The following is a 17,577-nucleotide window of genomic DNA, read 5'->3' on the forward strand; positions in this document are numbered from 1 at the left end:
ATATATATACTTTTTTTTTAAATTGTGTTTGGCAGTACTGGAGGTTGAACACAGAACTACATCCCCAGTCTCACCCCCTTTTATTTTGACAGGATCTTGCTGAGTCCCTAAATTTTCCAGGCTGTGTTTCAACTTGCAGTCCTCCTGCCTCAGTCTCCCAGCATGCTGGGATTACAGTGTGTGCCACCACACCCAGCCCCAGTTAGGTTACTGTAAGGATTAAATTAAATAATCCACTTGTCATGGGGCTTGCTTAAGTGCCAGCCTTTCAAAGTGTTAAATTTTAATATTTGTATTGTTAGTATCATTTACTACTTTTTTTTTTTGGTACTGGGACTCGAACTCAGGACCTTGGGCTTGCCAGGCAGGCGCTTGTGCCGCTGAGCTATATCCCCGGCCCCATTTACTACTTCCTTATTAATAGAAAAATCTGGGCCAGTCTTACAGTTGAGTTGTTTAATATGTGTCATCGTTCACTATCACAGATACATTAGCAAACCCATTTAGGCCATGTTGTTTAAACATGTTTTCTATTTGTGTTCCGTTTTAGTTTTTTAGCTCCTTAAATCTTACCGTAATTCTGGCTTCACTGGAGCTTTGGATAGATGAGAACAAAATTGCAACCACTGGAGATGTGAATGAGTTATTACACAGATTTCAAAATTGGAAGAAATCTTACCTTGTTCTGCGTCCACATGATATGGCATTTTTACTTGTGTAAGCATCTTTTGGAATTACTAAGGTTTCCACAAAGAGAACATACCAGTTTGATCCAATTTCTGGCAATTGGCAGGCCTGTAGGTAAAACTTTCTGTCATTTTTTCTGATATACACCACCATGTGACTATTGTTCGCCCTAGCACTGTATCTATGGCACAGTTTTTGGTCTCCTTCACTTTATCTAGTGGTTTGTCATGAAAGCTTACTTTTTCAATTTTGGACTATACGCCAGATTGTTCACCACTTAATTAAATGTCTCTAGATGTGCATCCAATATCAATAGTAAGCTGTTATCTGAACTCTAGGAGTGCAGCCTCCTTGACTTCATTGTCCAAATATTTGAAAAACCCCAAGAAATAGAAACATTATTGTACCTTTCAACATAACACAAAGTTAATATAACCGCATTGTGATGAAGTTTTTAGCGTGTGAGCCTGGCCCTCTGTTTAATAAGCTCGTTGTTTTTCTCTTATCAGTATTTCCAAATATATGTAGTATACAAAGAATTACGTGTAAAAATGTAAAAGCTTTTGTATTTTTAGTCTTCTGTCTTGTCCGTCCAGACACTACATCTCTGAATGGCTGTGGAGGGCTGATTCTAGCTAAACAGAGAGGCTGTGGTCCCTAGAGGATTCATCCACTTTGTCAGCTGCATTGTCTTAACTTTCTCAGTCTAAGGAATTTTGTTTATTTTTATCATATTTATTTTGAGGGATTAGGTCACTGTAGTCTAAGAAGACACCACATAATGTACTTAAACCATCATTATGTTATAGGAAGACATATGAAAAGGCATTTTGTGTTTGCTTTTCTAAATCGATGCTATTGTTTTCAAAAGATGCAGAAACACGTAATCGCCACACCCTAAGCTGTGCTGACACTAGTGGTAGGTGGACATATCTGAGTTTCATAGCAGTGCACAAAATTAAAATCTATCCTGTGAAAGCTGGGGATTGGTTGGGTTTCCTTTGGCAAAAGTATGTGATTCTGACCCACTGTGAAATTGAAGTTACAGAGAAGCCCCCAGTTACATCGGTGCCATCTTTCAAGGAATGATGTGTGACAAGGACTACGGGGGAGGCATCGCCCTGGTACGGTATGCTTTCACCTGTTGGGCTGAGTCTATAGGGGAGAGACGGCTACGTGAAGAGCATAAGATGAAACATTTCCCTCCCTTCTTGTTTCTACGTAGAGTAAATTTGCTTTAGTCTAAGGATTCTTGTCCCTAATGGTGACAAACTTTAACCTATAAGGACTCCTCATTGATCATACTCCATATAAAAATTTTACATGAGTCCAGGTACACTTTTTAAGCAATTGTTAAAGTAGTGACCCATTTTAGCATTATTATAATATGATATTATCAATTTTCATAGTCTTAATATTTGACCTTGCATGTATTTTAATAGAAAGCCTAGATTTGGTACATTTGCCTGATGATCTAGCTAACTTTATTATGAACCAGATTAAAACATTTGGGTCTATTTATCAATCACCTTAAAGACGCTGCACAGGACACAGTGAACAGAGGAGAACCAAAGGCCGTAGTTGACATTATTTATTTACCTTAGTGGGACATCTTAGTTGTACCTGACACTGGTATGTTTTCCCCCCTACTATTTTGTAATTGTATGGTTATTCTGGCAAAGAGAAAACTTGCTTTTTGTGACTTTTTGTGTGTTTGGACCCTGTCTGCTGGTTTCAGACAAGCGATGCATAATATTCTTGTTCTAGAAAATAAGTTAAAGTGAAGCCAGGTGAAGCTATAAATTAAATGGAGATGAAAATCGTTCAAGTTCATAAACCCCAGTTTGGAAAAGCTGGCTTTTGTTTGTGAGCAAGTGCTCTATCTGGTCTCCAAAGCTGGACAAGGCTCACAGGACACAACTTCAGAACCAGGCTTTCCGGAGAAGGCTGGCTGCCACCAAGGACCACCCGCAGGGGATTGCGAAGTGTGTCCTCATGGGCAAAGGACAGTGGTCCCCCTGGTGAGGGGAACAACCAGAGAAGACTTCTCAGTACTTTTTCTTATTCCCCACATTTTTCTGGAATAGCCACTGCACAATCTTCACTGGAAAATCAGCAGCAGCCAGTGTCCAAGGGGGAGAGGCATCGAAGACAGTAGCAGAAGCTCTGCTTTCGGATGACCAAACACCCACTCACCCCTCCTTCCCCCTAATCTTCCAGGACCATGAGATGCCACCAGGGGTTGTAGTCTTCATGCTCTATTTCTCCCTAAAAGCTTGTACACAAAACTACAGTCCGAGTGGTTTTTGGTTGAGTAGAAGCAAGTGAAAATAATCAGCATACGATTCTTTTTCAGTACCGAGGATTGAACCCAAGGGCTTCACACTGAGCTACACCTGCAGGCCTTTTTAATTTCTTTTAAATTAAAAAGGCTGAGACCCAGGGTCTCAGTAGTTGCTAAGTTGCCAGAATGGGCTCAAACTTGTCGTCTCCCTGCCTCATCCTCATAGTGCTGTGACTACAGGCCTCCGCCATCAGGCCAGGCAGCACAGGGTCTTTTTTAAATTTAAAAACATTTCAGCGACCATTCAAGGTCTCTGACAAGCTGATTATACGTTATACCTATAATTACATAGTGGTTACTACAGCCAACTTAATTAACACATTCATCGCTGAACATAGTCACCATTTATGTATGGGGAGAGCGCTTGAAATCTGCTCTTTCTCTGAAATTTAAGTGGACAACACAGTACCGTTTTTATTGCTGGATTCCCCGCAGAATCTGACCGAGCTCCCTCATGCTTCAACGACTGGTGAAGAGAAGTAAAGCCTGTTGAAGGGAGCTCACAGAAAGTCAAAAAAGAAGAGAAAGTATTACACACCAACAGTGGAAGGAAAATAGCAAAATGAAAGGGTTTCACAACAGATTGCCAATTGCTTCGTGATCATTTATTTAAATTTTTTTCCTTCAAAAAATTACAGCAGGGCCTTTATTATAGAAAAAATGGTCGTACTGCTGACCTCTTTCTGGAATCTTTTATGATCACTGTTCTATGTGCCTGTCCTTCCAACACCATGTTGTCTAAATGACCATTACTTTACAGTAAATCATCAAAATTAGTAGCATAGACCTTACTCACCTGTATTCTTCAGGACTGTGTGAAGTATTCATCCATTTCAAAATCAGCTTGTCAATTTCAACAGAAACTGGGATTTTATGTGTTTCAGGTTGCATTTGTAGGTCATTTTGAAGTAGATTGACATCTTGACAATACTGTGTCCTCTTCTCCATCAAACCAGTAAACCTACTGTGGGATACTGAGATCATCTACTGCTTCACAGAATCAGAAAAACTACTCAGAACTAATAGTTTTCAAGAAATAAAATAATAAATACCCATGGTGCCATTTTATGAAGCCAAAGTGCAAATAAAGATCAGCTACGGTACCAGAGTCCGGATAACAGTTAGATTTTAGGGGATGGCCACCCCTGGAAACTTGGTGGGGAGCACTTCCTGAGTGATAAAATGATTCAAGTCTTGTTCAGGGCAATGGTGGTATAGTTGTGTGTCTTACACACATGCATGTGCACGTCACAAATACATGGGATATGCACATAGTAAGGGCAAATTACACACATATAAATGTGGCTTTTGTAAAAACCATATGCATGTATATGCACATATATGTAAGACTGTTTCAAGACACTCAGTGTATGTGCTAGATAAAATTATTTAAAAGTCAGGAAGCTAAAGACTGCTTCAGTCTTGAATATTTCCAAAGTGATGATAATCAAAGGAAATACAAATGTTTTCATTTCAAAATTATGCAATTGATTTCTCTTTATAAATTTCAGATCTGCTGAGTATAATGCTACCGAAATTTTAACCCTAGAGGGAAAAAAAAAAGGCCAGAAAATATCAACTAAAAAAAAATTCATGGGGGCCAGAGATATAGCTCAGTGGCATAGTGCCTGCCTGGCAAGCGCAAAGTTCAGAGTCTGATTTCCAGCACACACAAAAAACTACGTATTCATATGATATAAAACATCAAAATATTCTTCAAATGAAAATTTGTATGATTTCTAAGTTTTTGTTACTTAGGATGGAGCAAAATTTTATTAGCATTTATCATATAATAATCCTGAATCCACATGTAGGCATATACACAATTCTTAGAAAATATATAATGCAGACATTGAAATAGCTACTAGTGGAAATAATTATACTTGGATAATTAATGAATTTCTCATGAATATACACGTACAAGCTGATATGATTATGTATGGGCATAAAACACATGCACTTATGCCCCCTAGTGGTAAATATGAAGAAGAGTAGAAATAACGACGTCATCTAGTCAAGGCTGTGAAGCTGAGGCACAGATTTTTAAAAAGCTCTACAGACTTGGTAAAGCCTTTGTTAACTTGTTATTAGAGCTAATAGGCAAGTAGAAAATAAAAAATTAAATATCAATTTCAGATAAATGATTTTTTCAGTCTGAGTACACCAGAAAATATTTGCTATTTCTAACTCCTACGAGAAAAATACGAAAGACTTGAAAATAAGCAGAAGAGATTACTGGGTATGCCCACTGAGCTGCAAGATTACCAGAAAACTTTAACCACAGATATTCGCTGGGATATCTGTTCCCGCCTAATGTCCCCTGCCTTCTCTCCATCCTTATAAAAGGGACCCACTTCTCCTTATTTGGGGAAGAAGGTTTTATCCCACTCTCTGTCTGAACCCGGGCACAATAAATTCCATGCCATGCTGCCTTTACACGAGCCTGGTGGTCTCTGCTGCTTATTTATCTGACAGTATACAGACTCCTAAAACTAGAGACTAGAAGTTTCAGCAAAGCTTACATGGCAGGGTCATTTGTAGAAAGTAATCATGTGTTAGGCAGCAAAAGAAGTTTTACCAAGTACCTACTATTTTATCAATTTCTGCCGATGAGCAAATCAGAAGCCTTAACAAATGTTATCCACAATTATTATTACTTACAAACTATTGTCTCAGGCAGATATTGTTTACCGAAAGAAATTTCTTTGCTTGCTTGACATTTTTTGGCCTAAAATATTGAAAATCCAGTATGTGACAGTTAAGTAACTTGAAGGCTTCAGAACCACCCAGGGGATTGGTAAAGCACACTTTGCGGGTATCTGGGTGGTCATAGAGGCTTGGCCTTCGAATCTGTATTTGTTCCGGTCACCATGAACAAAGCAGTTTTGCTCCACCCCACTCTTCTGCCTTGGGGCCAGCCAGTTAGGTCCAGGGCCTCTAACACAGGGAGTCAAATAAACCTCTTCTTCTCTTTTAAGTTTCAGGTATTTTGTCCAACAAAGGGAAGTCCGACTAACATACAATACTGAATATGATTTTCCTTTTTTTCCTCACTTTATTTTCAAAACTGAAGTAAGAATAACAAAGTCCTATAGGAAATTCTCACACTTCAGTCTCTTGAGTTTTTCATACTAGTCTGACATGAGCTGAATTGTGTCCCTTTAAAAATTCCTGTCTTGAAGGCCTAACCCCAAGGGTTAGGCTGCATTTGGGCCTGCAGCCAGTAAGAAGGAAATCAAGGTTAAATGAGGGCCAGGGCCGGGCTCTTATCTGTAGGACTAGCATGCAAGAAAGAAGAGAACAGATGCAAGGGGCAGCCCCCTACCACGTGCACAAGAGGACACAGCAGAAGGCAGCGTTACACAGGCAGGAAGAAGGACCTCACCACAAACCAGCCTTGCTAGCTCCTTGGTCTTGGACTTAAAGAAACGTGAAATTCTCTAAACCTGCAAGAATACCAATTTCTGTACTGGAAGCCACCCTGTCTTTGGTACCGTGTTCCGGCAGGCCAAGCTGACTGATAGACGATTTCGTCAACTGTCACAAGAGAATTTAAGGAAATGTCATCTCAGATATGCAACCTTATCTTGGCCCTGCCATACCGTGACAGGACTTTGTGTGCCAGGAGGAGGACAGGGATAAAGGAGCCATTGTACCTGGAGGAAAAAACACCAGCTTCTACACACACTGCTCCAGGGACATTAGCAGGAATGATATTTCTACCTCATTAAACTATAAAGGATAAAAATAAAACAGGAGAGAGACAGAGAGAGAGAGATTTCAAGATAGATTAGTTGCTAGGCTTTTTCCACAATATCTTCAAAACAAGATTATTTACAATAACCCTGTTGGTATTATACTACTATCTAAACTCTCAAAATTCAACAGAATCTTTCATTTTCTTCCCCATGTCATTATTCTTTCTTTCCTCTTCCATTTCTTCTCCTTACCTCCCCTTTCTCTATGAAAGCAAATGGTACATTCCAAGGTGGAAAATGGATGAGCTATTTATCAGTGTGTGTGCAAGGTGTGAGGACGTCACAGTGCCCCAGCACTGGACCTGAAGGGCAGCTGGGAGCCTTTTTGCAGGGTCGCAGTCGAAGGTGGGCCTCCAGGCTAGGGTTTGAGGATCCACCCTGGCAGTGATGGTAATAAACATGTCACGCTCACAACACTGTTGCCTTCCCATGAGGCCACTCTGCATGAAGGTGAAAACAAAAGATGAGGGAACCCTCGGGGAAAATCCATCTGTGTCCTGCTCTTGGAAAGTGACAGAGTGCAAGGTGGACAAGGAGGAGAAGTTGCTTTAAGAGAGTCAGACAGAAGAAATCCCAAGTCCTGGCTAGAACCACATCCAGAACTATGCTCATCCAAATGTTATTAGAGGTATTCCAAGGCATCCGTGACAGGTGTTTCATCAAAACCCCCGTGTCTTTGTAGGGTCAAAACGTACTGCAATAAGCATCTTGCTTTTCCAAAAAGAAAAACAAAGTATTTAATTTTGAAAATAAAGGTTAGACAACTGATAGGTGTTAGCATTCATATTGTCGGGCATTTTTACCCTAATGTAAGTAAATGTACCTGCTCACAACATGGCACGCACGTGTCTCAGGAGCAGTCTCTAAAGGTTTCCTTCTGTGCGTGGGACACAATGACCGCCACTCTTGTTGCGTATGTCAAGGACGTTGTGTGGGTGGGTTTTTCATTGGTCTGAAGCCACCAAATGAGTCATCCACCTGCATTTTGTTACACCTTCAGATCTTGCTTTACATTTTTTGCATGTTTGTAAATGACACTTGTATTCAGTCAGGCCAATATGGGTGGCACTTCTGTGGATAATACATCCCATTTTATTATGCGACAATGTTTAACACTTGCATTGTTCTGACAACAGATGAAAAGCAGGTAATGTGCACATGTACACTTGTGGTTTGTCTTTCAGTACCCCAGAACCATAACACTGGACTCCTTTGGAATTATTTTAGTTCAGTTACTGAGCCTGAGCATGGGAATCGGTTACGATGACATTAACCGATGTCACTGCCCAGGAGCTGTCTGCATAATGGACCCGGCAGCAATGTAAGGAGTTTAACTTTTATATCTAATATATATTCTGCATTGAGGTAGTTTGGTGTATTAAGTTTAAGGAAACTTCAGGTGTTCAGATAAATATCAGCTATGACCAATGACCGCAGCCCAAAGTACGTGTTCCAGGGCCGTGTGCCGTGCCTAGGGATCCCACTCTTTCTCAATCTGGTGTCACACCTGCTTTCTCATGTGTGAGCTACCTACACTTACCCCTGTTAACTTGCGTGTTCTCTAATAATCTTTGGTTTGATGATGAAATGCTGGTTTGCAGTAGGTACATGAGTGCTGTAGCCTGCAGGAATCTCTTCTCTCCTGCCCTGGTCCAGCTGACTTGGCCTCTACTGATTGAGGGATGTGGAGTTCCGCTTGGGCGGAGAGAATAAAACTTATCATGCCTGCAGGCCTAGGGGATTTGTTTGCTCTCCCCTCATTCTTCTCAGAGCCCATTATGAAAGTTTGAAGAAGTGAGACCAAGCAGCCACAGGATTTAAGGAAACTGTCTTGTCCACGACAGGGGGAACCAGGCTTTTTTCATTTTCTAGACAGACAGTTCTTGGAGAGCAGTTCCTGGACAGTTCTTTACTAGACAGATAGTTCTCTCAAACATCTTAGGGGACTGAGGCCCCGCGGCCTTTAGCACCTCATGTCTCATTCTCTCCATCGCTTTTCTCTTGCTGCCTCAAAATACTTGTACCCAAGCTCTTACCTCAGGCTCCGATGGGCAGAGGAGCCCATATCAAAATAGGTGCCTCATAAGTGCTACCTACAACATCTCTTTATGCTCAAGTTGGATTAATAAATTATCTGATGGCAGAAAGGACATAGTTGGAAGGGCATTGCAGCAGGTCCAGCGTGTGGGACAAGAAGGCTTGGTGTTTGGTCCTTAGAGTGATTAAGATACAATGAAGCCAAAGATACTACCGGTAGGTTAGGCGCACAGGGAAACTCTGTCAAATACCAGTTGTCTGCAGTGCAGGCTATAGCTCCATCGCAGCTCTGCTGTGCCCTTACGGGGCTGAGCTTGCATCCAGGAAATGTAACAGTGACTGTAGCACCAAAGCTGAAGACTTTCCCCATCATTTGGATATTTTCAGATCTACAGGACTGTAAGATCAAATAAGCATATCGATCGATCTGCCTGACAACCAAAATGGTATATCTAGGGCAGGCTAGAGAAGGTCCAGATAGCACTGGTGAATGTCACGAACATGATCCCAGGTCCCCTACGTCTACTGCACCCGTATTTCTCAATCACTTCACATCCTCGTGAGCTTCCCTAAAGTTAGTGAAGGCATAAGAAAATCTCAGTCTTCTTTTAATATATTAGTTGTAGAATAGAAAAAGAAAAAATGTTACATAGTCTAGTCCACTTAGATTGAGACCTAAGGACAGCAGGGGATGGTAAATGGCCCATGAGCCGATCTGCATGTGGCTTTCCTCTTTGTCCTGGTGTGAGAGAATAGACTCCTGTGCTATGACAAATGACTTGGTATCAAGAACTTGATGCTGTACAATTGGACACTGAGAGACAGTGAGAGGTGAGAAAGAAGCACGTGAGTTTATGTAGAGTGGTACTAAGCACGGTTGGTACTCTCTGTCAATGGATGCTACCTCTGTGGTTTCAGTCAATCATGGATCAAAACACCCCTGTAATCCCAGCACTTTGGGAGGCTGAGGCAGGAAAACTGAAAGTTCAGGCCCAGCCTGGGCAACGTAGCCACTTATTGAGACTGTCAACATTTAAAAATGTGGAAAAGGGTTGGAGATGTAGCTCATTGCAAAGGCCCTGGGTTCAACCCCTAGCACTGCAAAAACAAAGTGTCTGTACCAGACACATATAGATTTTTTTTTTTCTTGTCATAATTTCCTAAAAGCTCTAGTGTAACAACGTAACACATAACAAAGAAACACATAATTCTGTTTGAAGGAAATCTGTTTTTAACAGTCACTTTGTTCTCTCAAAAGGTTAGAATATTTTATTTTTTAAATGCAAATCACATTTTGCGGTAGAACGCAAACCTTAAGAATCTTGAATAGTGGAGAAAATCAAGTGCCTCAAAGCCTATCTGAATGGGTGAATCACTATTACCGATTTAAAATACAGTCACACGCATATATATAGCTAACCAGATGTGGGTCTTCAATGTTATGAAAAACACGGCCTTTGAGTGATGCATGAATGAGGTCAAACAAGTCAAATCTATAAAGATGGCATCTCTATGGCTAATGGTGACTCAGCGTTAGCCGTAATTTCAGGAAGACACAAGCTGAATCCCATGAAAATGAGGAGCCTGATTGTATCACACATTTGGCCCGGTCACAGTCCTCCCGAGCAACACAGGAGTTGTTATGGAGACACAATTTCAGGATTGCCCCTTGTTATCATCTTATAAATACACAGAAACATACACATACGTGCCAACATATGCACACAGAGATTCATTTTAGACTTCGTAATGCAGGCGCTATGAGTGATTCCTGTCTAATCAAAAAATCCTGACCTAGCGTCTATAGTGTACTAGGCATTATACATCATCTAGGGATGTTTTAACGAACACCCCAGGGTGTGTACATGTTATATGAAAATATTATTCCATGCTATATGAGGGACTTGATTTGAGTATCCATCAGGGGGCCCAGACTCTCCCCATGGATACCCAGGAGCAACTGCACGTAGATGGTTAGATCTCATTTTCAGTTCTCACCAGACAGTATTTACACCAGAAGAGGCATTCAGATACTTAGTCCACATTTTGATAGCTGTCAGTTTCTTTCCGAGGCCACCCAAAAGACAAGCCCTAAAGAGAAAGGAGTCCCTCCACAAGAACAACCACTTCAGTGGAGCACCAACTTCCTGGTGATCCAGGGACAATTTTTTTTTTTTTTTTTTGAGACAAGGTCTCACTATACAGTTCAGGTTGGCCTTGAACTCACTTATGTAGCACAAACTGGCTTCAAACTCACAGTGATCCTCCTGCCTCAATTCCTGAGTGCTGGGATTACAGGTGTCTCTCATTGCTGACACAAAATTCCTAACACCCAAGGTTAAAGGAGGAAAGATTTATTTAGCTCATAGTTTGTGGAGGTTTCAGTCCATACTCAGCTGGCTCCAAGGCAGGGTGGCACATGGCAGAGATCATGGCTGCAGAAAACAGCAAAAAGCAACAAGAGCAAAAGGGAGGAGTGGCAGCTGGAAGAACAAGCCTCTTTCCCTCCTTTATACTGTATGCAGGCTGCCCACCCCAAGGTAGGTGTGGCACTCACAACCATAATCCCAGCATTGGACCGTGGATCAGTCCTAAACTCTAGTAGCCTGCACCCATGACTTCATGAGGCTTTGAGGGGACATCCACACACAAACCATAACAACAGGCATGCGCCACCACACCTGGCTGTCCGAGGGAGATTTTTGGCTGGCTGTCCTGTGCACTGCTCTGAAGGCCTGGCAGGAAGCAGCCTCTATTGCTAACTCAGTAACATGTACTTACACTGATTTTTCCTCCTTGTTTTCCTTTATCCTGACTCAACTACTACTGCTTCCTAAGACCAAAACTCAAAAAGTTCCTGCTATTCTGTTCATGCCTCAGATATTTTTCCTGGTTAATCTAGACAAAGACACATGACATTTTATATGGCTCATGTTAATAATGTTGAGCAATAATCATTGCTTTTTTATTTATCTTTGACCATAATATAGTGTTCTCTTTGTACAATGGTGGGTGGTACATTTTTGGTGACGCTGTTGCATTGATCTTTATAGTTATAAAGGTAACAAAATGATAAAATGGATTGGAACCTCTTAAGCCTAGGTAACTCTTTGGCTCCTCTACACCCCTGCATATTGCCAAGGTAGTCACTGTGCAATTTTGAAAACAAGTGATTTGGTTGGGAAGGGTGAGGAATTATTCCCACCACGGTTAGAATCTTTCAAAATTCAGTGTTTCTTCTTTTTTTCCTCCTCCTAGAGAAACTGCTAAGTGTAAATGGTTTGGTGTTTGGTGGATTTCACTTGTAACTCTTGACTGATTTCACTTATCAGGGTTACATTGGCACTGTCTAATTTTCCAGAAGAGATTTGGAAATTTGTTATTATTTCTTTCTAAATTACTTGATAGAACTCACCAGTGAAACCATCTAGATTTGGATTTCTTTTTTTGGGGGAAGGTGTTTAATAATTTTATGATATAGGGTTATTTAGGTTTCAGTTTTTATTTTTCTAATATTTGTCCATTTCATCAAAATTAATTAATTTGTCATTGAGTTTTCTACAATATTTATTTTCTTTTAAAAATCAGTGGGGCTGGGCGTGATTATGCATGCCTGTAATCCCAGCACTCACAGAAGATGAGGCAGGAGGATAGCTACGAGTTCGAGGCCAGCTTGAACTACATAGTGAGACCCTGCCTCAAAAAAAATCAGTGGGATCTGTACAAGAAAGTTATATATTTAACTAAAGAGCCTCTAAGCCAAGCCTGGTAATGAGTTCTTAAACAAAGTTAATATTGAGGATAATAAAAAAACATAAGTTTAAAAACCAAAGAAATTATTTACACAGATGGTTCCAATCATGTACTCTTTCATTTAAAAAAAAATAATTACTGAGCTCTCATTCCATGCTAGTAAACTAAACAACTGGAACAGCTTTTTCCCTGGAGCCAAAAAAAAAAGTCAAAAATGAGGAAAAAGCAATCAAGAAATCAGTTATTAATGTTCCAATTGTTGATAAATATTCTAAAGAAAAAAAGAAACATCAGTAAAGAGGAGTAAGAAGATGATATTTTAAATGTGTGCTTGGAAATATCATCTTATTTGTGTAAATTTTGGACAGAGATCTGAAATGAAGAAGAACAAAAACTATGAACATGTTTTTAGAGAAAGTTTTCCAGGCAGAAGTAGTTAAATATTTGGCAGTGGGGACAGCAAAAAGGCCACCTCTCTGGGCAGCATGAGTTGGGGTAGAAGAGGAAAATGAGCTCAGAGATCTTACTCTGAGTGATTGAGATATTCTAGCTGGGTATAAACAGAAAAGTAACCTGAACTGATCAGCGTTTGGGGGAACATTCTTAATTGTGCTTTGAGGAAAAAAAAAAAATGTAAAGGACAAGAACAGAAATACTTGACCCTTTAGAAGCTACAGCATTAACCTGTTTTGAGAGATTGGGAAGGCTGACAAGAGGTGGTTGGTACAGAGAAGGTGTTTTAGACGTGGTTAGGAGATGGAGCAGTAGTATTTCATGACAGCTATGAGGTTGGTGAGAAAGAGAAGATAACCTGAAGATTTGTTCCTGGTCAACTAGCCAATTGGAGTTTCCCTTTATTATGCTTGGAAGTACTAATAGTATATGATGCATATAGGCACATTTTTAATGTTTTACAGGCCATGTAGTCTCAGGGGCTGGGGATTTAGCTCAGCGGCACAGTGCCTGCCTAGCAAGTGCGAGGTCATGAGTTCAATTCCCGGTACCAGGAAAAAAAAAAACAAGTCATATAGTCTCACAGCCCTCTTGTAAAGAAAAGATGGAAATACAACACATATAATTTAAATACCTTTTCCCAAGGGCATGCTACCTATAAGTGACATAGGCTAGATTTTTGTTTGTGTTTTTGACCGGCTGAAGATTGCATGTTCTAAAACATTGTTATCCTTTGTGAGCATCAGGTTCTGAGCAAAAGTCATCAAGAGTTTAGGCAGCTTAAATTTAAATTGCCTGTGAAATAAGCTCAAGAAGGAACACGAAGTGAAAAACCAAGTATTGGACTTTGGGGTTTGGGTGGTAAGTTTGAGTTAGAGGAACAAATATCTGAGCTGTCCGGTGTGTTCTTTAAATACTATAGAATTGGCTAAAATTACATGACCAAAGATAGGTAGAATAAAGAGGTATTCTAACATTTGAAAAGTGGTATCAGGGAAAGGAAGAAACAAAGAAAAATAGAGCAATTTATAAGGTTCAAGCGTGTCATGAGTAAGTGTAATGGAAGAACAATAAAACTTTATTAATCGGTTCCTAAAAGACTTTTAAAATTTAATATTAAGTCACTGCACAATTGGCTTACTGTGCACAAGAAAATGAAAGATTTTGACATGAACACAGCTGAGAATTAGGTCTGTGGTGGAATGCTAATTAAATAGCTTTATTCTAAGGGAAGGCATTATCTGGAAACGCTTACCCCAAAACTCGAACTTTGGTGTATTTTCAGTCATTCTGGTGGCATGAAGATGTTCAGTAACTGCAGCATGGACGCTTTTGCACATTTCTTGACCAAGCAGATGTCTCAGTGCCTTCAGAATCAGCCACATTTGGAGCCTGTTTACAGGGAGTCGGCTATCTGCGGCAATGGCATAGTGGAACAAGGCGAAGCCTGCGACTGTGGAACAGAGGAGGTTGGTGACAAAAAGGTTGTGGCAGAATCTCACCACAATTATTCATTACTTTTGCGAGTGTTGTGTTTTTTGTGTTTTTTTTTTTTCTCGTACTGGGCATCGAACTCATGACCTCAGGCTTGCTAGACAAGTGCTTATGCTACCAAGCTACATCCACAGCCCCTTTTGGTAGTGGTGCATTGTCATTTTCCTTCAAGGATTACACTCTTCTTTCTACAAAGGCCTTCAGGAAGACATAGAAGGACTTAAACAAAATTCACAGGTGAACTTAGGTATTGCTGCACGGATTCACTAATAAGCTGGTTTTATTTTTTTATTGTAGTTTTATTGAAAGAAAGCTTTTAATGTTTTATTGAGGGAACAAAAACCAAATATTTATGGTGTATGACTTGATTGTTTATGTATACATTATAAAATAGTCACCATAAGCTAATTCACAAAGCAGTAATTTCACTGCTCACTCTCTTTTACAAATAAAAGATATATTACTCTATTATTAATTTATTATAAAATTTTTCTTAGTCTATGTTTGCAATATGATTACATTCATCTTGGGGAGTACATGATATAACATATCGTAATTCTTTTTACATCCTCTTACTTCCTCTCCTTCTTCTCTCTCTCTCTCCCTCTCTGTCTCTCATTATTCTGGTGAGGACAATTAGGATCTATCCTTGTAGCAAATTTCAAGTATATAATAGAATATCATTAACCATGAGTCACACTGTGTTGTACATTATACTGTATTTCCAGAGCTGTCTCTCAGCCTGTATAACTAAAATTTTGTACTTTGGGGTCATAATCTCTCTATTTCTCCCTCCCCACAGCTCTCCTGATAACCGCCATTCTAATCTCCCTAACAGGTAGTTCTCAAAGTCACTAATCTTATTCCTGAGTTGATCTACATTGGTTCTCCTCTTCCTGAGTATACTGTTTCACAGAATTTCTTTTCTTTTTTTTTTTCCTTCTGGTACCAGGAATCGAACTCATGACCTTGTGCTTGCCAGGCAGGCACTTTGCAACTGAGCTAAATCCCCAGCCCCTAGAATTTCTTTTCGACCTAAAATCTGCCATTCAGATAGAGAGATGTAAGACTTTCCCTGTAGAATAAGAAAATAGAAGGGGGACACATTTGTGGTTTTTGAATATTTTAATCCAGGTCAATATTGTAGTCAAAAAGATTTGAAATACATGTAAGCAAAGACAGTTTTTCAAACCACAAAAACTAGATAAATGTGCCAGGCTGGAGGGTAGTGGAAAGAGTAAAGATGGAGATACTACAAAGTGAGGAAAAAAGCAGAGATGAAATGAGTGATCTTTATTATACCTACAGTGTGTGCTGTGGACTTGGAAATCAGGAGGACTTGCATAGGATCCAGTATTCTACACAATGGCTAGGGTCCCACATGTGTGCCCTCCCCAACAGGAAAAGTATGCTTCTAGGTTTCTGGGTGGGTAATGTGTTTTAAACAAATTGTTCCCCACCTCCCACCCACTTGCTGTAGTGTAGTTTGGTTTAAATGGAAACACCTTAAATGGTTTCACTAATAGTTAACTGTAGTGTATCTTAGCTACATTAAATGTCATTTGAGTCCTGAGCACACTAATCTCTTTCCCCTCTAGAATTCCATACACACAGAAAAAGCAGTAAAATTTATTGGTCAGGCTAGCCGTGAAAAATATGTGCCCTGGTGAATGCTTTGCTGTAAATCATATTAAGACTACTGAAATCTATGATATGTCTTTGTGCAGTGTGTTGAAACTTTCCCCTAATTAAACCTGCTACTGCTGGTTTAATTAGGAGAAAGCCCTGGTGCAAAGCCCTGGGAATTTAGAACATATGGTGGTGTATGTATGTGTGTGTGAATGTATTGTCTCGCTAACCTTCTCTTATGTGTTGCTTTTATTATCCTTATCAATAAAAAATTTTAAAAATAGATTTATAGGATATAGACAAATTTCAGGATTAAAAGGGACACAATGACGCATGGATTAATGATTTAAAAGTGGCAATTTCAGTCATCGTGAGATATAATATCAGTTTAACCTTCATTAGGGAATTAAAAATGAAATGAACTTGCACTATCCCATAAAATATTGAAATATCAAAAGTATAGTAGATTCAAAAGGATCAAATAAGAACTTGTCACTACAACAAGATTTTTAGATCATAACTTCTGTTTATCTCACATCTTATATTTAACCAAATATTTGTGTGCCAGAACCAGAGATCTCGTCAGTGTCTTGGCTATGATCCCAGAGAATCCTATTACCAACATAGCCAAACTTAATTTTAAAATATCTTTTTAAAGAACACCAAGATCTAACACTTTGTAGATAATCGATAAATGTCTGTTAATAAATAGGTGACCTTTCTTCCTGTTTGCTAACTTTTGAAGTCAAGTGTCTATCTGTGTACCATACAATATGTTTTCACCATTAAAATATGCATCCAAGCTGGGAATATAGCTCAAGTGGCACAGAGCCTGCCTGGCAAGCACGAGGTCATGAGTTCGATTCCCTGGTACCAAAAAAATAAAAATAAAATGTATCCAATGTAAAGAAAGTTTGAAAGATACTTCAAAGCATTTGATTTCCAGGAGTGCCAAAGCAATGAGCCTGTCTGCTGCGAATATGCCACATGTACACTGAAAAGCTCTGCAAAATGTGCTCATGGCCCGTGTTGTGAAAACTGTGAGGTAAGAGATTTTTTTCAAAATATCTCATGGCCTATGTGATGAAAGTTATTATGCTTTATCGTTCTCATACCTTCACATTCTGCTCTATTCAATATAATGTCCTACACCCCATCAGATCAAGAAAGGAAAGATATGCCGGCCTGCCAGGGATGAGTGTGACTTTGATGATCACTGCAACGGTTCATCTATACAATGTGGAGAAGATATTTACGTTATTAACGGGAACAAATGCGGAGGTGAACGATGGATCTGCATGCAGGGGAAGTGTCAGAGTGGGAAGTCTCAGTGTGTAGAACTATTCAGTGCAGGTATTTGTGATAATTTGGTTTTCTATATATGTGTTTGGCTGGACACTGAAAAGAAGTAGATGTTATGCT

General features: G+C 39.8%; 1 protein-coding gene across 2 annotated transcripts in view; it reads left to right on the plus strand.

The window, feature by feature from the left end:
- The window catches only part of Adam2 (ADAM metallopeptidase domain 2), a 68,743-nt gene that overhangs the window by 28,167 nt on the left and 22,999 nt on the right, over positions 1-17,577 (plus strand). Inside the window, exons 9-14 of one of the 2 annotated variants that reach the window (XM_013514227.1) lie at positions 551-717; positions 1,730-1,811; positions 7,974-8,110; positions 14,318-14,501; positions 17,102-17,200; positions 17,316-17,508. In XM_013514227.1, the coding sequence (XP_013369681.1) occupies positions 551-717; positions 1,730-1,811; positions 7,974-8,110; positions 14,318-14,501; positions 17,102-17,200; positions 17,316-17,508 (862 nt within the window). The remainder of the gene's footprint in view (positions 1-550; positions 718-1,729; positions 1,812-7,973; positions 8,111-14,317; positions 14,502-17,101; positions 17,201-17,315; positions 17,509-17,577) is intronic. The other variant, XM_005373747.2, reaches the window with a different exon arrangement.

The sequence above is a fragment of the Chinchilla lanigera genome, unplaced genomic scaffold (assembly GCF_000276665.1).
Source record: "Chinchilla lanigera isolate Chin_1 unplaced genomic scaffold, ChiLan1.0 scaffold00002, whole genome shotgun sequence".
Lineage (NCBI taxonomy): Eukaryota > Metazoa > Chordata > Mammalia > Rodentia > Chinchillidae > Chinchilla > Chinchilla lanigera.